General features: G+C 38.9%; 1 protein-coding gene across 1 annotated transcript in view; it reads right to left on the bottom strand.

Moving 5' to 3' along the window:
* Positions 1-15,431, bottom strand: part of LOC127526057 (tripartite motif-containing protein 16-like) — a 37,088-nt gene extending 21,657 nt beyond the window's left edge. Inside the window, exons 1-5 of the mRNA XM_051920053.1 lie at positions 15,360-15,431; positions 13,874-13,969; positions 10,149-10,382; positions 5,819-5,978; positions 1,457-1,522 (exon numbers count right to left, since the gene is read on the bottom strand). Coding sequence (XP_051776013.1) covers positions 1,457-1,522; positions 5,819-5,978; positions 10,149-10,382; positions 13,874-13,969; positions 15,360-15,431 — 628 coding nt within the window. The remainder of the gene's footprint in view (positions 1-1,456; positions 1,523-5,818; positions 5,979-10,148; positions 10,383-13,873; positions 13,970-15,359) is intronic.
* Between the last annotated feature and the right edge of the window lie 4,297 nt (positions 15,432-19,728).

Here is a 19,728-nt window from a genome sequence, read left to right as displayed (position 1 = left end):
TTTTTTTCTTCAGTAATATTTAATCTCCTTAAAGAAAAACAACATATGCATTTTACTTTTTTTGTACCTCTTTAGTAATATTTTAGTTTAAAAGGATAACGAGTATTTAAACCTTTTATGTTACTTTATAGTTATTTTACACAATGTTGAAAAATTAATAAGAAAGCTACATATTTTGGCAGCTGCTGCTTTAATTTTCAATGAAATGAAAAAAGCTCTCCAAGAGAAAACCTTGATGAAGAAGAAACAGTTTGCATTATCTAAAAAGGAGAAACCCTCATTTATAAAGGTTTGCTGCAGATGACTTAACTGAAAATAAATGAATAGTTCCTAAGTGTATAATACATATTTATCTATTTGACTTATGCCTTTACTCCAGCAACTTGCAACATCTAAGGTACAATTTGTTACATTACTTTGGTTTTTTGCAGCACAGGCAGGTGAAGTGACTTCCTCAGGGTCACACAGTGGTGTCAGTACCAGGATTTGAACTGACAAGCTCCGGGTTTGCTGAAATATTACTGAAGAATGAAAAAAAACGAAAACGGGCAAATGGGGCTATGCATACAAATGTCCATCCATCCATCCATTATCCAACCCGCTATATCCTAAATACAGGGCACAAGGCAGGAAACAAACCTCGGGCAAGGTGCCAGCCCACTGCAGGGCGCACACACCCACACACCAGGGACAATTTAGAATCGCCAATGCACCTAACCTGCATGTCTTTGGACTGTGGGAGGAAACCGGAGTACCCGGAGGAAACCCAGACAGACACGGGGAGAACATTCAAACTCCACGCAGGGAAGCGAACCCGGGTCTCCTAACTGGCACCTTTCACTGCACCACCATACTGCCCGCATACAAACTTAAAAGCTTTAAATAAAACAGAAATATATACCTTTATTGTTACTTCCTTAACGTGTGGAGGGTGTATCCTGTAGCAAAGCCCCAAGTTTTTTCATGAAAGCCCCTTTCAGTCAATAAGCCTTAAAAACAGGTGTAAAGCTAAACTTGCAGCACCGCTATTCAATTACACTTGCCTAACGCCTCTCCTAAGGGGAGGTACTGTGGGATCTGGGCATCCGTCAAACCACCAATCACAGGCCCGATTAGAAAGCGGGAAGCTGTGATTTGTCGTCTCCCTCCCATGTAACAATCACAGCCTGTGTTACAACGCACGATGTATGTATGTATATATGTATATGTGTGTGTTTATGTATGTGTGTATATGTATGTGTATATATATGTTGATATGTGTATATACATATGTATATATATGTGGATGTGTATATGTATATATATATGTATATGTAGATATGTGTATATGTAGATATGTATATATATGTATATATGTATATGTATATATATGTTTACATAACCTCTTTAACACACTACTTCTCCACTGCGAAGCGCGGGTATTTTGCTAGTAAATTCAATAAAAGCACAAACTCACATCGTAAAAACTCGTCTCTGCTGTGAGGTTCTGGAGGCTGAAGGATGAACATTGGAGTTTCACTACCTAAGTGTAAACAGAAAAGAAAAATAATGGAAACTGTAAAGACAGCATTCTGTGATATTGGTTGAATCTTTTAAATATCCATAATAATGCACTACAATTAAAATGTAACACAAATGTCAAGCAAAAAACAGAAAATATAATGTTGGAACATCAGTACAAAACACCATCCGATCTACAGTATTAAAAAAAAGAAGAAAAATAAGCATACAGTGGATTCAGAAAGTATTCAGACCCCTTCACTTTCTGCACACTTTATTTGTATTGTAAATTTAATGTTGAATGGATACATTTGTCATTTCTGTCCATCAATTTCCAATCAATAACCCATAAAGTCAAAATGTGTTTTCAGAAAAGTTTTCAGATTTAATAAAAAACAAAAACTAAAATCTCTCCTTCATAGAAATATTCCCTTTGCTACTTGAGATGTTTCCAGAAGTTGATTGGAGCCCTCCTTTGGAAAACTAAATTGATTGGACATCATTCAAAAAGGCACATGTGAACCTGTGTATAGAAGATCCCACAATTCACACTGCATGTCAGAACAAAAACCAAGCCATGCAGTTCAAAATGCTTTTTGTAGACTTCCATGATCAAATTCTGATAATGCACAGATCAAAGCAAGGAGATCAAACCATTTGTAAAGCTTTCAGTGCTCCAAGGAGCACGGTGGAATGAATAATTGTGAACTGGAACAAGTTTGGAACCACCAGGACACTTTTTAGAGTTGCTCATCAGATCAAACTGAGCAACCAGGCAAGAGAAGCCTTGGTCAGGGAAGTAACCAAGAAACCATTGGTCACTCTGACATACCTTCAAAAGTTCTGTGAACAAAACGATTGCATAAAAATGTGAGGCAACTAAAGCATTTTTTTAGCATAGTCCCTTCATTTCAAGGGCTCAAAAGTAATTGGACAATTGACTCAAAGGCTATTTCATGGGCAGGTGTGGGCAAGTCCATCATTATGTCATTATCAATTAAGCAGATAAAAGGCCTGGAGTTGATTTGAGGTGTGGTGCTTGCATGTGGAAGATTTTGCTGTGAACAGACAACATGCGGTCAAAGGAACTCCCCATGCAGGTGAAAGAAGCCATCCTTAAGCTGCGAAAACAGAAAAAACCCATCTGAGAAATTGCTACAATATTACGAGTGGCAAAATGTACAGTTTGGTACATCCTGAGAAAGAAAGCAAGCACTGGTGAACTCAGCAACGCATAAAGACCTGGACATCAAAGGAAGACAACAGTGGTGGATTATCGCAGAATTTTTCCATGGTGAAGAGAAACCCCTTCACAACAGCCAACCAAGTGAACAACACTCTCCAGGGGGTAGGCGCATCGATATCCATGTCTACCATAAAGAGAAGACTGCATGAAAGTAAATACAGAGGGTACACTGCAAGGTGCGAACCACTCATAAGCCTCAACAATAGAAAGGCTAGATTGGACTTTGCTAAAGAACATCTAAAAAAGCCAGGACAGTTCTGGAAAAACATTCTTTGGACAGATGAAACCAAGATTAACCTCTACCAGAATGATGGCAAGAAATAAGTATGGAGAAGGCGTGGAACAGCTCATTATCCAAAGCATACCACATCATCTGTAAAACACGGTGGAGGCAGTGTGATGGCGTGGGCGTGCTTGGCTGCCAGTGGAATTGGGACACTAGTGTTTATTGATGATGTGACACAGGACAGAAGCAGCCAAATGAATTCTGAGGTGTTCAGAGACAAACACTGTCTGCTCAAATCCTGCTAAATGCAGTCAAACTGATTGGGCGGCGTTTCATGATAGAGATGGACAATGACTTTAAACATACAGCCAAAGCAACCCAGGAGTTTATTAAAGCAAAGAAGTGGAAAATTCTTGAATGGCCAAGTCAATCACCTGATCTTAACCCAATTGAGCATGCATTTCACTTGTTGAAGACTAAACTTCAGACAGAAAGGCCCACAAACAAACAGCAACTGAAAGCCGCTGCAGTAAAGGCCTGGCAGAGCATTAAAAAGGAGGAAAACCAGCATCTGCTGATGTCCATGAGGTCAAGACTTCAGGATGTCATTGCCAGCAAAGGGTTTTCAACCAAGTTTTAGAAATGAACATTTTATTTCATCCATCCATCCATCCATTTTCCAACCCGCTGAATCCGAACACAGGGTCACGGGGGTCTGCCGGAGCCAATCCCAGCCAACACAGGGCACAAGGCAGGAAACAATCCTGGGCAGGGTGCCAACCCACCACAGACATTTTATTTCCAGTTATTTAATTTGTCCAATTACTTTTGAGCCCCTGAAACTGAAGGGATTGTGTTAAAAAAATGCTTTAGTTGCCTCACATTTTTATGCAATCGTTTTGTTCACCGCACTGAATTAAAGCTGAAAGTCTGCACTTCAACTGCATCTGAGTTGTTTCATTTAAAAGTCATTGTGCAGAACCAAAATTAGAAAAAAGTTGTCTCCGTCCAAATATTTATGGACCTAACTGTAGACTTGGGGAACCACTTCAATTACCACCAATGTGTAACATGCACCTGGATGTTGCAACAGCAGCCATTCTTGTGCCAGTATGCTCACCACATATCAGCTGTTAGGTGATAAAGGGGTGACAGAGATAATTAAAGACAGGAGATGATTAGGAAGCCAGAATGTCCAGACCATGAAGGGCAAATTAGCCAGGACATTGGGAAACACCATACTCTTTTCAGAAGATGCTTAAGGATCTTTTATGACCAAAAAGAGTCAGGAACTTGGTTTAAACTCATATCCGAAGGATGGCACCATTTTACAACACAATGTCCCCATCACTGCACTGGGACATTGGGATCAGCACATAGACCACAGGTTAAGTGTCTCCTGCTGGCCTGTCCAACACCAACCCAAGCTTTTTCCTACTTGATTACTTGATATCTCATCCAAGTACTGGCTGTGCCTGAACATGCTTAGCTTCAGATGAATTAGCTGTTCTGAAGCACAGATGGTATGTCTTTATGGTTGACAAATCATTTGCTCATGTTGTTTGACACCAAATTTTTGATGGCATATTTGACTTTGATGAAAAGTTTAATTGACTCCTGTTTTTGACAATGACCCATTTGTTAATTATGCATTTCCCATTCATCTGAATTTTTTTCCTTTATAGTCCCTTGCAAATCAAACTGATTTCTTTACTAGAGGTATGACTATGGCTACTTTGAAGAAGTCAGACACAATGACCTTTAGTAAATATTAAATAAATATTTATTAATTATGACTAATATTAGTTGGGCGATAAATTGAGATGAGTGGCACAGTGGAGGCATTACTGCCTCACAGTAAGTAGACCAGGGTTTGTCTCCTGGATTCTACCTTCATGGAGTTTGCATGCTGTCCCCCATGTCTGCATGGGTTTCCTCCAGGTGCTCTGGCTTCCTCCCAATCACCAAGACATGCAAGATGGGCGAATTGACAATGCTAAACTGGCATAGTGTATGTTTGGTGTATTCACCTGGCCCTCTGTCCAGGGTTTGTTCCTGCCCTGTGCCTATGGTAGATGGGATAGGCTGCAGCCCCCAATTGGGACCCTGGTCTGGCTTAAGCAAATTAGAAAATAAAATGTGTTTTAAACAAAATGCATAGAAATGAGCCTGAAAGACGTTCAGTGGGTTTAATAGTAGAAACTAAATGGAAAAACTCCATAATTTAATTCATTAACTTATTAAGGTCAAGAAGTGACCTGATCATTGAAATCTGATCTGGAAATTGATTCCTTTATATTATAGAGTTTATTAATAAAGTCTTGCTACTTATTTTAAATGAAACTGTGTTAGGCAGTATCAATTTCTAATTTTTAGTCAGCTATTTTTCTAAGTAAAACTCCAGAGATATTTATATTTTCATCTCTTCATCTGTACCAGTAATCAGACCTTTTACACAGATTTCTTATGCTAGCTGTAAATACTGGGCTGAGCACACTTGGCCCAGTTTTAAACCAAACATTTCTTCATTGTTTTTCTCAACTGATCCTGATACAAAACAAATTAAATTAATCACAATATCAATTTAAAAGTAGCTTTAATAGATGAAGCAGAAAATTTTAAGGAAGCATATTATTTTCCTTAAAATATCAAGAAAAGCAACTGTATAAAATAAGTGATATCATTTGACTTTATAGAGGTTTTGTTCTTTAAAAAGGTACTATATATAATGAACAATGATTAGTAGTAAATACATTTTAAAGAGCAGGCCTTCATAATGTGTTTCACGTTATGGTTTTGTATTATTGTCACTCTAACAACAGACACAACATGACCATACCCTGTACCTGATGGCGTGAAGGTCACAATGTCCCACTGGATGATCTTCTCCAGACTCTTTTTCAGACACGACAGTTCCTTTCTTAGTTCCTTAGAAGAGAAATCAGCTGTAACAGTGAAGCTGAGTGAGTCTCCATCAGCAGGAAGGACACAGCAAGATGAGAAAGTCTGCATCAGGGGAGAAAAGAGATTGAGGAAAATAAAAAGAAACAGTAGAAACCTGGGCTTTCTGAAGTTCAAGGTTAACCAGATGACTGCTGAGACTCCATAAATGTACATTCCAAGTACTCCACTGGAAGGGTTTGTGGACACATTGTGACAGATCCCCGAGGGCACCCTAGTGGCGCATAAAATCACTAGCGCTCAATGAACGTCTTTAGTTTGTCAAAGGTGCAAGATGGGACCTGGGGGAAGGGCTGGGCACATTGGGTATGAGAAGTTACAGGGAACTCTATATTGCCTGGTACAATTTACATATAGGGGCTACAAATACCAGCTAGTGGTCCCCCAAAAGCTCATTCCTGAGCTCCTCTACTACTTTCATAATGGTCCTTTTAAAGGGCACCTGGGGAAAACCAAGATCATGATGAGAATCTTAGCAGTGGTGCAGTGGCCCACCATCTGTAAGGATGTCTGGTGCCTTATTGAGTAAAATATGTCAGTAGTACAAGACCCCACCTAGAAAATGGGTTGGATTTTGTCATTCGACAGTGGTGAATAACTCAAGGCAAATGTGGATTTGAATGGACCATTTTTCAAGGTCAAAAAACAAGAAGACCACCCTTATGGTCATAGATTACTACTCTATGTGGGTGGAATTGTTCACCTTGCCCAATACTAAGACATTGAGGATTTGCTCTGGTCTAGGCGAAGATATTATTACCCACTGGGAAGGTACCAAGGTATGTGATATCCTATAGAGGGTCCCAATTTACCTGTGAGATGATAGAAAGTCTGTGTTCCAGATGGGAGGGCGGTGAAGATACTAACAAAAGCCTATCACCCAAAAACAAACATGACAGGGCAGGTAAGCAAAACTCTTAAAACCATGATTGGCTATAATGTGGGAAGGCCCATTTTGGACTGGTCTCAAAACTGTGCTGCATGAAGTAACTAGATGGACCCCTGCTCTTTTTGCATTAGATAGACAGCTTAAGGGTCCACTTGAACATCTCATCAATGTCATGTCTTACAGCTCAGTAGCTTACAAGGTTATCTAATGAGGCAAGTGGAGAGTTGAGTGGTTAAGGCAAAGGCCAGTCATGCCAGGTCTTATGATGAACAAAGTCAAGCGGCCCACTACACTGTCGCTGACCTGGTGTGACTTAGGTCTCACCCTCACTCCTCTAACATTGATCAATTTGCCCCAGACTTGTACTCAATTTGGCACAGGAATGGGCATGTAATTTAAATGAAGCCTTATTTTGATCCCTCTCCTGAGAATGCATACTTTGGTTATTGTGTCTATTCCTGCACCCTTATCTCCTTAAAATATTTTTCACGTGCTGGCGGTGGTGGAGTTCAGTCTGAGCCTTTCAGTCCTTGCATCAGGTGGCTGAACTGTGACACAAAGGGATGTATTTTTTCAAAATAAAGGCACACTTATGGTGAAGGAAGAAGTTACCCAGAGAGGGGGATCAAGAATAAAGAAAACAAAACAGAGTAACTAACGGTATCAAACTGCTAATGCATGCACAACTGTTGGTGAAACACTGTAGATCATCCTTTTCTTTAACTGAAGCAAACTCCTGCCACTTGCTGAAACAAGCTGAAGCAAACATCTGCCATACCGGTGAGATCCATCTATTATATCATATACAGAAAAAGTGTACCATTAGATTTTATTATCTGATTAAAAGTGGATGCTGGATGGACTTAGTCATTTATACTGTATATATGTAGGTTTACACCAGGGGTCTGCAACCTTCACTATCAAAAGAGCCATTTTGCCCCCTCTTCCTCCAAAGAAAAATACTCTGGAGCCGCAAAACATAACACAGCTTATAAACTTTTAAAAGTTTTAATCTTTTTTTAGATTTTACATGTTACAACCACGGAATACAACAAACAGAAGTGCAGTGTGCATGTGTAGGGCTACTTTGAAATAAATTAAACTGAACTATGCAGGCCTATTTGGGTCCTTCCTATACCTGTGTAAAATTAAAATAAAAACTAGCCCACTTTAATATAAATAAAACATTTAGCTGTAGCTTAGCAGCTTTAAAAAAGTAAACATTAAATTCCATTTCAGTGTGCTGAATCAACTGAAGCACCTGAATATACAAAAAAACCTACATCAGCTCCGGGTCCGAAATGAATGTGTTTTGTTTTTCTGAAAAATAATAGCCTATTAAATGCTATTGTTGTCACCTGTTTAAAGTGACTTCTGTTTCTGAAGTTCGCTGCTGATCATCTCTATGTCGGGGCTGTACAACGTGACTTTGACCTTCACACAGGACTGCAGGCTCTCATGTGTGAGGCAGGAGCGATATTTGGACTTTATGAAGTTCATGCTTGAGAAAACTTGCTCACTTAAGTATGTTGTGCCAAAGATGGACAGGACTCCAAATGCATATTTTTTCATGTTCATATACGTTTTGGGAATGGCACTCCATGTGTCGAAAACAAATTTGTCGGGTTTGGGGAGGTTTTAAATATCACTCCATTTGTGCTCTTTAGCGAGAGTAGCCTTCTGACGGGTGACTTCTTCAAGATCCGCTGTCAGGCATTTGAACTTGGACACCCATTAATCTTTATCTGCTATGTCGTCCAGTTCAATTTCTAGATCGGGCTTACTCCTGTGAATGCGGATGTGTTCAGCAGGGATGGGTCGATGTCCAGGGGTGTGACAGGGAAGGAGAGAGTGTGTGTTTTTCCTTTCTGAACTCACTGAATCTTTCTCTAAATGCAGCTTGCATTTTCTGAACAATTTCCCGTTTGTTTTTAAAGTCGGAGAATAGATGCTCTGATATTTTTATGAACGATTCTTTCATGTATTCTCCGTCTGTGAACGGCTTACCCCTCCTTACGATCTGTTGAGCTGCCACAAAACTAGCGGCTGTAGTTGACTGTGTAGAAGTGATACACTTTTTGAAAGTATGTTTGCTCTGTTCAGCTTTCCGTTGCAGTTCCGAAATTGCTCTCTTTCGCTTCACTTGGGTATTTTTCAGTGAATGCTGAGAGCTTGTTTTGAAAATGTCTTTCAACGTTACATTTTTTGTTGTTCGATAATTTATAGCCACATATTAAGCACACCGGTAAGCCAGCGTCGTTGGCGGTGAAGGCAAATGCTTCTGTCCACGCAGAATTAAACTCTCTAAATTAGATGTTAAAATGTATAACAGTAGTAGTAGTAGTAAATAAACATATATATATATATAAATACAAGTTAAATTAAGAAATTGCCATTATTCATTTTCATGGTTTTTATTTTTTTGTCAAGGCCAAAGGGAGCCACTGCAAGGAGGCTGAAGAGCCGCATGTGGCTCCAGAGCCGCGGGTTGCCGACCCCTGGTTTACACAGACCGTTTTTAAGGATTTTGGTTAATAAAGGGATTTAGGGTTTGGTTTTCTTGTGGGTGAACATGATGTGTGGGTTTCACTAGAATATCTTTGTCACCTTTTGATTTTTACTTTACCTGTAATATACTTGGCAATTAATATTGTTTGAATTGTTTATTTGTTTTTGTTTGCTTTATTTATGCTTGTGTTGTCTTAAATATAATGTATTTTTCTAATATGTGCACTATTTTTTTCTTTATTTTTGAATTGGGGTTTGGATGCCCTTCAGATTCTTTTTTACAGTCACCAGTTTTGCGACAAGGGATCACTTCAGGGCTATCCTTTTTCCAAACTATTATATACATCCCTTACTAAGGTAAAGGGTTCTTGTGTGTGTCATAGTCATATTGTTTTAATAAGAAGGATACAATTAGCTATGGAGGTCATTTTTCTCTTGGCAATTTATTAGAAATTAATTTTATATATTGTGCTTTCATACATAGGATTCCATGAGAGGCAAGTCATTAGATTACAGATTAAGGGACTGGCGATGCCACAGGCACACACGATATTTCTTTACGTTGAGAATGATAGAATGAAACATGAAACATTATACCCTGTGGTGCAGATAAAAGCTGCACTTCTGAGACTCCAATATCTTTATTTGGTGGTATAATGGAAATATTACATAAATATGAAAAACTGTCTATTTTGTGCTGAATGGCCTGTTTCCATTAAGTTTTAAGAGCTCTGCAGATTTATGGAGTTTCCTACCCAATTTTCTCAGGTCCCATACACCCTAGTCTGAGCAGATTCCCTGTGAAGCGTTGCTCTCACCTGCAGGAAGTGAATGTGGTCTTTGATCTCTGAAAGCTCCTTCAGCTCAGCATGTCTCTTCTTCTGCTCCTCAATCTCCTTCTCTAGTTGTTCCCTGACTCTTTCTGCCTTCTCCATTTCCTTCTTCTCTTGTTCTCTGATCCTCTCAGTCACTTTCCTTTTGATTTCCTCAATGCAGTGAATCAGATCAGTGAAGCTGTTCTCATTTTTTTGTATTTCCCTTTCTGTGGAACTCTGAATTGATGGACAAAGAAATTGAATTCACTTGTCTAGTGAGAAGCAGTTTTCACGAGGCACTAGTGGTATTTTTGCATTAATGGCTAGTTTGGCACACTATAACACACAACATTGTCTTCTTAAGCATTTTGTGTTTAGATTTCTATTAAATGCTCAATGTACCCTAAGTTCTTGTCAATAAGCCGCGGCTTATCTAAGGAAAAAAGTTGTGAAAATGAAAAAATAGAATATCGGCTTATACATAAGTCCGGCTTATACATCCATCGCGGGGGTTGCGTTCCAGAGCCACCCGCGAAATAAGAATATCCGCGAAGTAGAAACCATATGTTTATATGGTTATTTTTATATTGTCATGCTTGGGTCACAGATTTGCGCAGAAACACAGGAGGTTGTAGAGAGACAGGAACGTTATTCAAACACTGCAAACAAACATTTGTCTCTTTTTCAAAAGTTTAAACTGTGCTCCATGACAAGACAGAGATGACAGTTCCGTCTCACAATTAAAAGAATGCAAACATATCTTCCTCTTCAAAGGAGTGAAGCAAACAAATCAATATGTCTGTTTGGCTTTTAAGTATGCGAAGCACCGCGGCACAAAGCTGTTGAAGGCGGCAGCTCACACCCCCTCCGTCAGGAGCAGACAAAGAGAGAGAGAGGGAGAGTTTGTTTTTCAGTCAAAAATCAATACGTGCCCTTCGAGCTTTTAAGTATGCGAAGCACTGTGCAGCATGTCTTTTCAGGAATCAGCTTTACAAAAGATAGCAACGTGAAGATAATCTTTCAGCATTTTTAGACGAGCGTCCGTATCGTCTAGGTGTGCAAACAGCCCCCCTGCTCAATCCCCATACGTCAGGATCACAGATAGTCAGCGCAAGAGAGACAGAAAAGTAAGCCGGGTAGCTTCTCAGCCATCTGCCAATAGCGTCCCTTGTATGAAATCAACTGGGCAAACCAACTGAGGAAGCATGTACCAGAAATTAAAAGACCCATTGTCCGCAGAAATCCGCGATATATATTTAAATATGCTTACATATAAAATCACAATTTAAATGACCGCTACGCGCTCGTGTTGACTCGGCGACGCCCAGAGCAGAAAGAACGCGCTCCGGCCGCTCCAACTGCGCCATGCGGGGAGTGAGAGAGATGGCAATATCTCACACTCTCTCCCCCCTTAAAGAAATTAAATGGGCGCGAGTGAGACCACTGACCTCCCTCCCTTCTATTAGTTATAGGTTATAGTACGTTCGGCTTATCCATGAGTCCGGCTTATCTATGATACGATTTTATTTTAAAAATTCGTATGATTTTTGGTCTCCGGCTAATACATGAGTCCGGCTTATAGACAAGAACTTAGGGTAACTACTTATCTTGAAAATGTTGATTCTTGTATTATGTGGGATTGTATTTGCAGCCTGCTTCTGGTTCTTAGTTCTACTGGGCGGAGTGGTGGCTCTGAGGCTAAGGATCTGCACTGGCATCCCGAAGGTTGCCAGTTCGAATCCCCATCATTGCCAAAAGAGATGCTACTCTGCTGGGCCCTTGAGCAAGGCACTTATCCTTCAATTGCTCCAGGGACGCTGTACAATGGCTGACCCTGCGCTCTGACCCCAAGGGGTATGCGAAAAGATGCATTTCCACTGTGTGTTGTCCTGTATAACTATGTATGTGACAAATAAATAAAGAATTAGTGTTTGCATTATATGTGTGTGTACAACCTGTCCTACCCAGTTCAGCAATGATTTCTGAAGATGAGAGCTGTATTTCGGTTCAGGCTTTTCCCATTCAAGGCTATGCAGCATATGCCATCAAGGAGGTAAAAAAAAAGAAGTCCAGAAGCACTTTCCCCACCACAGTAAATAAAAAAAGAAAGGAAAAAAAAGAACAGAAAGTAAATCAATATCAGTACTGCATCGTTCAGAAGACATGTTGCTGCATCTTAATTTTCACCCACTACTAAGGAGGATCACGCTTCCTTAATGCACATGTCTTAGAGTTTAGCAACTAAGCATTTCACTACATATTGCACTGTGTGAATAATTGAATGTGACAAATAAAATTTTCTTTGATAATGCCCAAAGAAAAACCTGAAGCTATAAAGAGTGATCTCGAGCACCTAAAGTGAGCAAATGCAAGAAGATAAATTCTGTTACTTTGTGTCTTCTTAGCAACTTCATCTCAATGAAGGCCTTTTGTAATTTGTATTTGCTCAACCCAAATAGGACTCTTTTGTATTCACCAGTAGTAATATATCATGCTCCTATTGTGCATCTTTTACCACAAGCACCACACATAACCTAATAGATGAGTCTGAGTTCAAGCAGACCCCCGTTTATACAGAATATTGAGGTAGAACTGAGAATCAAGTGAGCACTTAAGGAGACCCGGAAAGCAGACAAACACACTTTGAAGTACATGGTACCTTTACAATACCTGGCCTGAATATATTGAAAGAGTATGGACATGGCAGCTGCCTCACATCAAGGAGACTGGGCTTCATGTCCCAAGTGCCCCCTGCCTAGTGTTTGAATGTTCTCCTTGTGTCTGTGTGAGTTTAGACATACAAATTAAGGGATTTGGCGATGCTAAATTGGCTCTGGTGTGTTGTATGTGTGTTCACCCTGTGATGGACTGGTGCCATGTCCAGGGGTTGTTCCTGCCTTGTGCTCATTGATTGTTGGGATAGGCTCAAGCTGCCCTGCACCCCTGCAAGATTCCATGAATAAGTGGGTTACAAAATGATAATAATGCCATTTTCACAAAAAATATTTCAAAAGGCTTCTGCGTTGCCTGAAAAAATTCTGATAATGTACTGTAACATCTTCATATCTGCTAAATCCAATTCAGACTCATGGGGGCCAGGGGTGCAAGGCAGGAGATAACAGCAGATGAGGCACTAGCCTACAACACTATACTTACAACAATTGGCCAACATATACTCATTATCAGTTACCAAAGCCTTACCATCCCATGGAGGTGTGGAGGAAGAACATGCAAACTCCTCAGAAATAACAAATTCAGGACGATGATCCTTGAGCCAGCAGAACTAACTAGTGGATCACCTTAACATATTAAAACTAAAGCTTAACTTCATCAGGAAGATGTCCATTTGATATGAAATAATTTTGTCAGTAAACCAGAGGAATACCATAAATTATAGAGTTAAATAAGACTGTAACACCTAAACTGAACAAGGAATGATGTGCCATGTCAGCCCACCTGCAGTACAAGTTAATGTTAAGGGAATAAATTCACCTTTAAGGAGAAAGCTGGAAAATGCAGAAGACATTAGGGTCATAATGCCTGAGTCTCTAATAAGTAAAACATTAAATACTGCCAACAGAGAAATGCCATAAGGAGAAAATAAAACATCTATCCATTCCCCTTTTCTTGTTCCCACATGTCATTGCCAGTACAAATTTTTAAGGCTTTTCTATTGTCAGATTGTTTCTTCTATCTTTTATATGCAATGTTGTCATAATTCTACTCACATTCATCTGCAGTATTGCCCTCATCTTCTCCTTCAATGTAGTTTCATTCTCCTGAAGTCTCTCATTGATGTCACTTAGTGTCGCCCCCAGCTCATTCTGGTTAGAAATACAGTTTAATTTAATTCAATTCAAATTCTGTTTCCTTCTCTAGATAGATAGATAGATAGATAGATAGATAGATAGATAGATAGATAGATAGATAGATAGATAGATAGATAGATAGATAGATAGATAGATAGATAGATAGATAGATAGATAGATAGATAGATAGATAGATAGATAGATAGATAGATAGATACTTTATTAATCCCAATGGGAAATTCACAATATAGCACCATTCAGTGAATGCAGGCACAAAGCACTGTGACAAGTTTTCAGGTAAAATGATAGATAGATAGATAGATAGATAGATAGATAGATAGATAGATAGATAGATAGATAGATAGATAGATAGATAGATAGATAGATAGATAGATAGATAGATAGATAGATAGATAGATACTTTATTAATCCCAAAGGGAAATTCACCTTCTCCAGCAGCAGCATACTGATACAATAAACAATATTAAATTAAAGATTGATAATAATGCAGGTAAAAAACAGACAATAACTTTGTACTAAATGCAAGTAGAGATTATACTTATTACTAAAAACAGAATCAGTACACATAAAAATACAGATTTGTCAAAACACCCAGAAAATAATGTAGAAAGTGATTAGCATACATAGAAACCAACAATATCCGTCCATGAATTAATTGTAAAACTATGGTTCATTAACAATGGAGTAGAGGAAAACATAAACTCAAACAGCAGCATCAATGGAGGAAATAAACCTCTGGGGTCAATTGTAATAGAAAGAATTCACAGACAAAGTCAAACAGAGTTAGAGTCCTGAAGGCCTTGGAGAACTAACCACCCACCAACTCTGGTCATTCTATAGCAATGTTTGTGTTGGGCTGTACAATTTGATGAAAGGACCCTTCTATCTGATGATTCCAATGCTTCCAGTATCTGAAATGACTTCATGGGCAGGGTAACAGCTTGGCCATACAGCACCAAGAGCCACATTAATATACAGAGAAGAAGAACAGAATAGAGGAGGGTTAGTAATGGTTAATAAATATTGTATAACTTATATTTTGATACAAATGACTAATAAGTCAAGTTGCAGTAAAAACAGCTCATTAGCAGCTCTTGTCAGGGTATGCTAAACTGAAGTTAGGAATAGGAACAAGAACACAGCCTTGTCAAACCCCAGAATCAACTGGGAAATGCAGAGGTTGTGCCTCCACTCTGCATAGCACTCACAGTACCACTGTACAGACCGGCCATGATATCCAGCAACCTTGAGGAGATCCCCTTGAAGTCTCAGGATGTCCCACAGGGCAGTTCGATCAACTGAGTCAAAAGCTTTATGAAAATCGACAATGGCTGCAAAGAAACTTTGTCAATATTTCGCGTTTGCGCTCCATGAGAAACCTCACTGCCAGGGTGTAGTCGGTGGTAGACTCCTTAGGCGTAAAACCAGACTGCTCTGGTCGCTGATAGGTGACCATGTGATCAGATTCTATTGAGGATGACCATAGCAAGGACCTTTCTTTGCTTGAGCTTCATCTAACGCACATCCAAGATTGTGTTGTGCTAACGCTAGAAGGACTGATAAAACATGGTGTCATGATATGGAGTCTTCACCATAACAAAAATGGTGTGGGGCCTCCAAAAACAAGCAGGAGAGCATTCCAGAAACTTTAACTGATCTGACCGAACTCATCTAGGCCCATAATATACCTGTTGGCTTCAGCAGGAGCAGGTTCAAAAATAGGGAGCTGGCAAATTAGTTAAAAATATACAAAAACATAGCACTATCTCCACAAGAGGAAAGAAAACCTTAAACCTAACTTTATATAATAACAGAAATCTTTACAAAGAGGATTTATTTAATGAAAATAGCAAAATACAAAGAAAAGATGAGCAGAGCAAAAGATGCACAAGATTTGCCTCCAAGGGCAATCCTGAGCAAACACATCCAAGTTGCAAAAAGATATTCAATAAACAGAATTCTTAAGATATATTAAAAATACTATGAAAACCAGAATATTGAACAACAATGAATAGCAATACTCATGACCTCCACAGTTAATTAATGATTTCCCACCCCTACGCCTTCTCAGCTGACTTAAATAGCCAGAGTGAGGGCTCAGAAGCAGTGATGAAAAGGTAACGCCACTTCCTGGAAGTCCACCCACAAAGAACAAGGAATATCAGACTCACAACATAATTACAGAATTACAAATAAAGCAATAGAAATAACAAAGACATGAACATAATTACTCAAAACTAAGAAAAAAGAAAACAATAAGACATAATATACATATAAATTCAAGCTGATACATAAATGGTCAGACTTGACCATGATTGAGGTACCGTTTAGAAAAAAAATCACATGATTTTAGTATGCATCTGCCATCAACGATTATGTGTTTGTGCAATTCAATATGTGACTAGTATTTCAATATAGATTTATTCACATGTTCTTCTTTCCCCACATAAAGCTGACACTAGTTAAGCACTTTGTATTTCAATTTGTGTGAAAAACAGGGTCCTGCAGTTTCAGGTGAATTTATACGTATTTTAGATAACTGAAATAACCCTACTGTCAACAGTTTTCAGATTTGCCTCTTATTTAATTCATCACACATAGTGAGATAACATGATTATTTTTTAGTTGTCAGCAGAAGACAGACAAAGCAATTCACATTTGGGCAGTAAAGTCCAGGCATGTAAAAACAGAGACAGAAGAGGATTTGTTGAGGTAAAATGTGTATGTAAATGCAGTCAAATGAGACACTCGGCAAATCACCCCGGGGAACCAATATCCAGTGATTCTACTTGAAGTAGTAAAAAAAGAGTAGAAATATACCCCCAATCATGTTTTCTGTGGTAGAATTTTATAATTTCAATAACAGGTGCATTTCCAGTGCAGCAGTTTAGGAAACATTAGGAAAGGCCAGGTGCACATCACACGTACACTGAATTCCAAAACATAGCGCTACTGCTAACAGGTTGACATTCTTTCCAGAGATGTTTATAACTTCATCTCCAGTTCTGCTCCTATTTAGTTTGAGTGTAATTTATTGAAGCTGTTATAACAATAATGAATACCTTCAACATTATTTCCCACCAGCATTTAATTTTGTTTTTAAATCACTCATTCATTTTCTCTATCCGCTTAAGTCCAGCACAAGGCTGCACAAAGCCTATCCTGGCAGCAATGAGTGGAAAGTGAACTCTAATTCAGTCTTTGGATGCACTAATGTCCTTATTCACCCACACAGTGTGACTTTCATAAAAACTACAATGAAGGTCATGATTGGAAATTAAACTTTTATTTTAACAATAAGTGTGTGCAGAAGGTGGGAGCCACTAACTGTTTAATTTACAACAAATGTATATCTTTGTGCAAGTGAAAGGAAAATCCATGTAGACATACAGATGAGCACTGCAGTTGGCATTTGAAGGTGGCAGCACTAACCAGCGGGCTTTACATTTTCCATCATGTCTGCTGTCAAAGTGCATGAAAAGAAATAAAGCTAAAGCTTTACCCGGCCTTTAAAGCACCTAGGTGTGTTGTGCTTAATCAATTACCATTACATGTTCTTACAAATAAAAACAAAGAAAATCTAAAAGTTTAGAAGCATGATTTCATAATAATATTACTGTCAAATAGTGATACATCAGTACTTTTTATGGTAACAGCAAATGTTCTTCCTACTGCACAGTAAATACAGTATAGAATATTATATAGTAACATTTTATGAAACAGAATGTAAACATTGTACTTTTAAATCAGACACATTAAAGCCTTTACCCACCCCACTGTAAGTCACCGGGTTAAAGACTCTGATGCAGAAAATAGCAGAGAATAGGATAGAATTTGTCAAAATTGTTGATCCCATCTACAGCTTTGTGTTTAATGTGTTAACTTATAATGTGCTCTTAAACATCATGAAAGACACGGTAAAATAATTCATATTACTATTATTACTGTTTTTATATTCTACTATCAAAATGTACTTTGGATTTCACTGTGTGTATGTAACCCTGAAATAAGCATATTTATTACAATATCTCACTATAGTATAACAACAGTTTAAAATCAATGATTATCAAGCGGATGGAAACTGTTTGTGTATGGACAGTAACTTCAGAAAGTCTTCAGACCTGCTTTTTCACATTTCATTATGTTTCAGACTTGTGCTGAAATCATTTAAATGAATTTTCTCACACATCAGTCAACACTCTGTGACCCAGAGAAACCAGGAGACTAGTAAGTTTTGCAAATTTATTAAAAAATGAATTAACATTGATGCAAGTATTCTGACCCTTTGCTATGACACTTGAAATTTGGCTCAGGTGCATCCAATTCTGATGATCCTTAACATATTTCTAGACCTTGTTTGGAGCCCACCTGTGGTCAATTCAATTGATTGGAAAAGATTAGGAAAGAAAAATGTATATCTTTGTATGTATGTCGACACACTTGTCTATAGAAGGTCCCATAGATGACAAAAACCAAGCCATGAGGTTGCAGGAATTGCCTGCAGAGCTTACAGACAGTACTGTTGGGATGGCTACAATTTCTGCTGCACTGCTCAAGAGCAAAGTGACCCTCATAATTCTTAAATGTAGGAATTTTGAAACAGGCATGACTCTTCCTAGAGCTGACTGCCCAGCCAAACTGAACTGAAGGGTCTTGGTAAGAGAGGTGATCTAGAACTCAATGGTCATTCTGGCTGAACTCTACAAAACCTGTGTGGAGATGGAAGAAACATCCAGAAGGACAACCACCACTGCAATACTCCACTATTCTCGGCTTTATGATATAGTGTGCAGACGACACATGAAAGCCTCTTAGAGTATGTGAAATGAGATTCTCTGATCTGATGAAATCAAAATTGAGCTGTTTGGCTTCAATTGTAAGCATCATGTCTTATGGAAACCAGGCACTGCTCATCATCTGCACAATACTTTACAGTAGTGAAGCATTATGGTGAAAGCATTCATCTGTGAGATTGTTTTTCATTGGTAGTGACTGGCTGACTACTCAGGGTTGAGGGAAAGCGGAATGGAGCAAAGTACAGAGATATCCTTAATGAAAACCTGCTCAGAGTGCTCTGGACTTCAGACAGGGCCAAACATTCATCTTCCAACAGGATGACCCAAAGAACCAAGCACAGACAAACCGAGAGTAACGTAGGGTTAAGTCAGTGAATTTTCATGAGTAGTCCAGCCCTAACTTAGATTTGAACCTAACTGAGTGACCTGAAAACAGCTGTCCACTGACAGTCTCCATCCAACCTGATCAACAGAGAAAAATGGCAGAAAATCCCTCAAACCCTGGTGTGCGAAGCTTGTCACAGCCAACCCCAATAAGACTCCAGGCTGGAATCATCGACAAAGGGGCTTCAACAATGTATTTAGTAAAGGTTCTGAATGCTTGTGTCGATGGTATTTTTCCATTTTTTATTTTTAATAAATTTGCAAAAAATTCTAAAATCCTGTGTTTGCTTTGTCATTCTGGGGTACTGAATGTTGTTTCATGAGAGACAAATTGATTTAAGCAACGAGGCTGCAACATAACAAAATGTGAAAAAATAAAGGAGTCTGAAGACGTTCTTAAATTCTTTGTTAGTTGTGGTAATTAAATTTCAAAAACACACAATATTCTATATGGTGTTCCACAAGGATCTATCCTGGGTCCTCTGTTCTTTTCGATCTCCATGCTTCCATTAGGTCAGACAAGTGGGGCTCCGCCCCCTGCTCGCTTCACTCGCCTACCCCCAGCGTTGGGTA

This window comes from Erpetoichthys calabaricus, chromosome 16, assembly GCF_900747795.2.
Source record: "Erpetoichthys calabaricus chromosome 16, fErpCal1.3, whole genome shotgun sequence".
NCBI lineage: Eukaryota > Metazoa > Chordata > Cladistia > Polypteriformes > Polypteridae > Erpetoichthys > Erpetoichthys calabaricus.
This window is presented reverse-complemented; position numbering and strand designations above follow the sequence as displayed.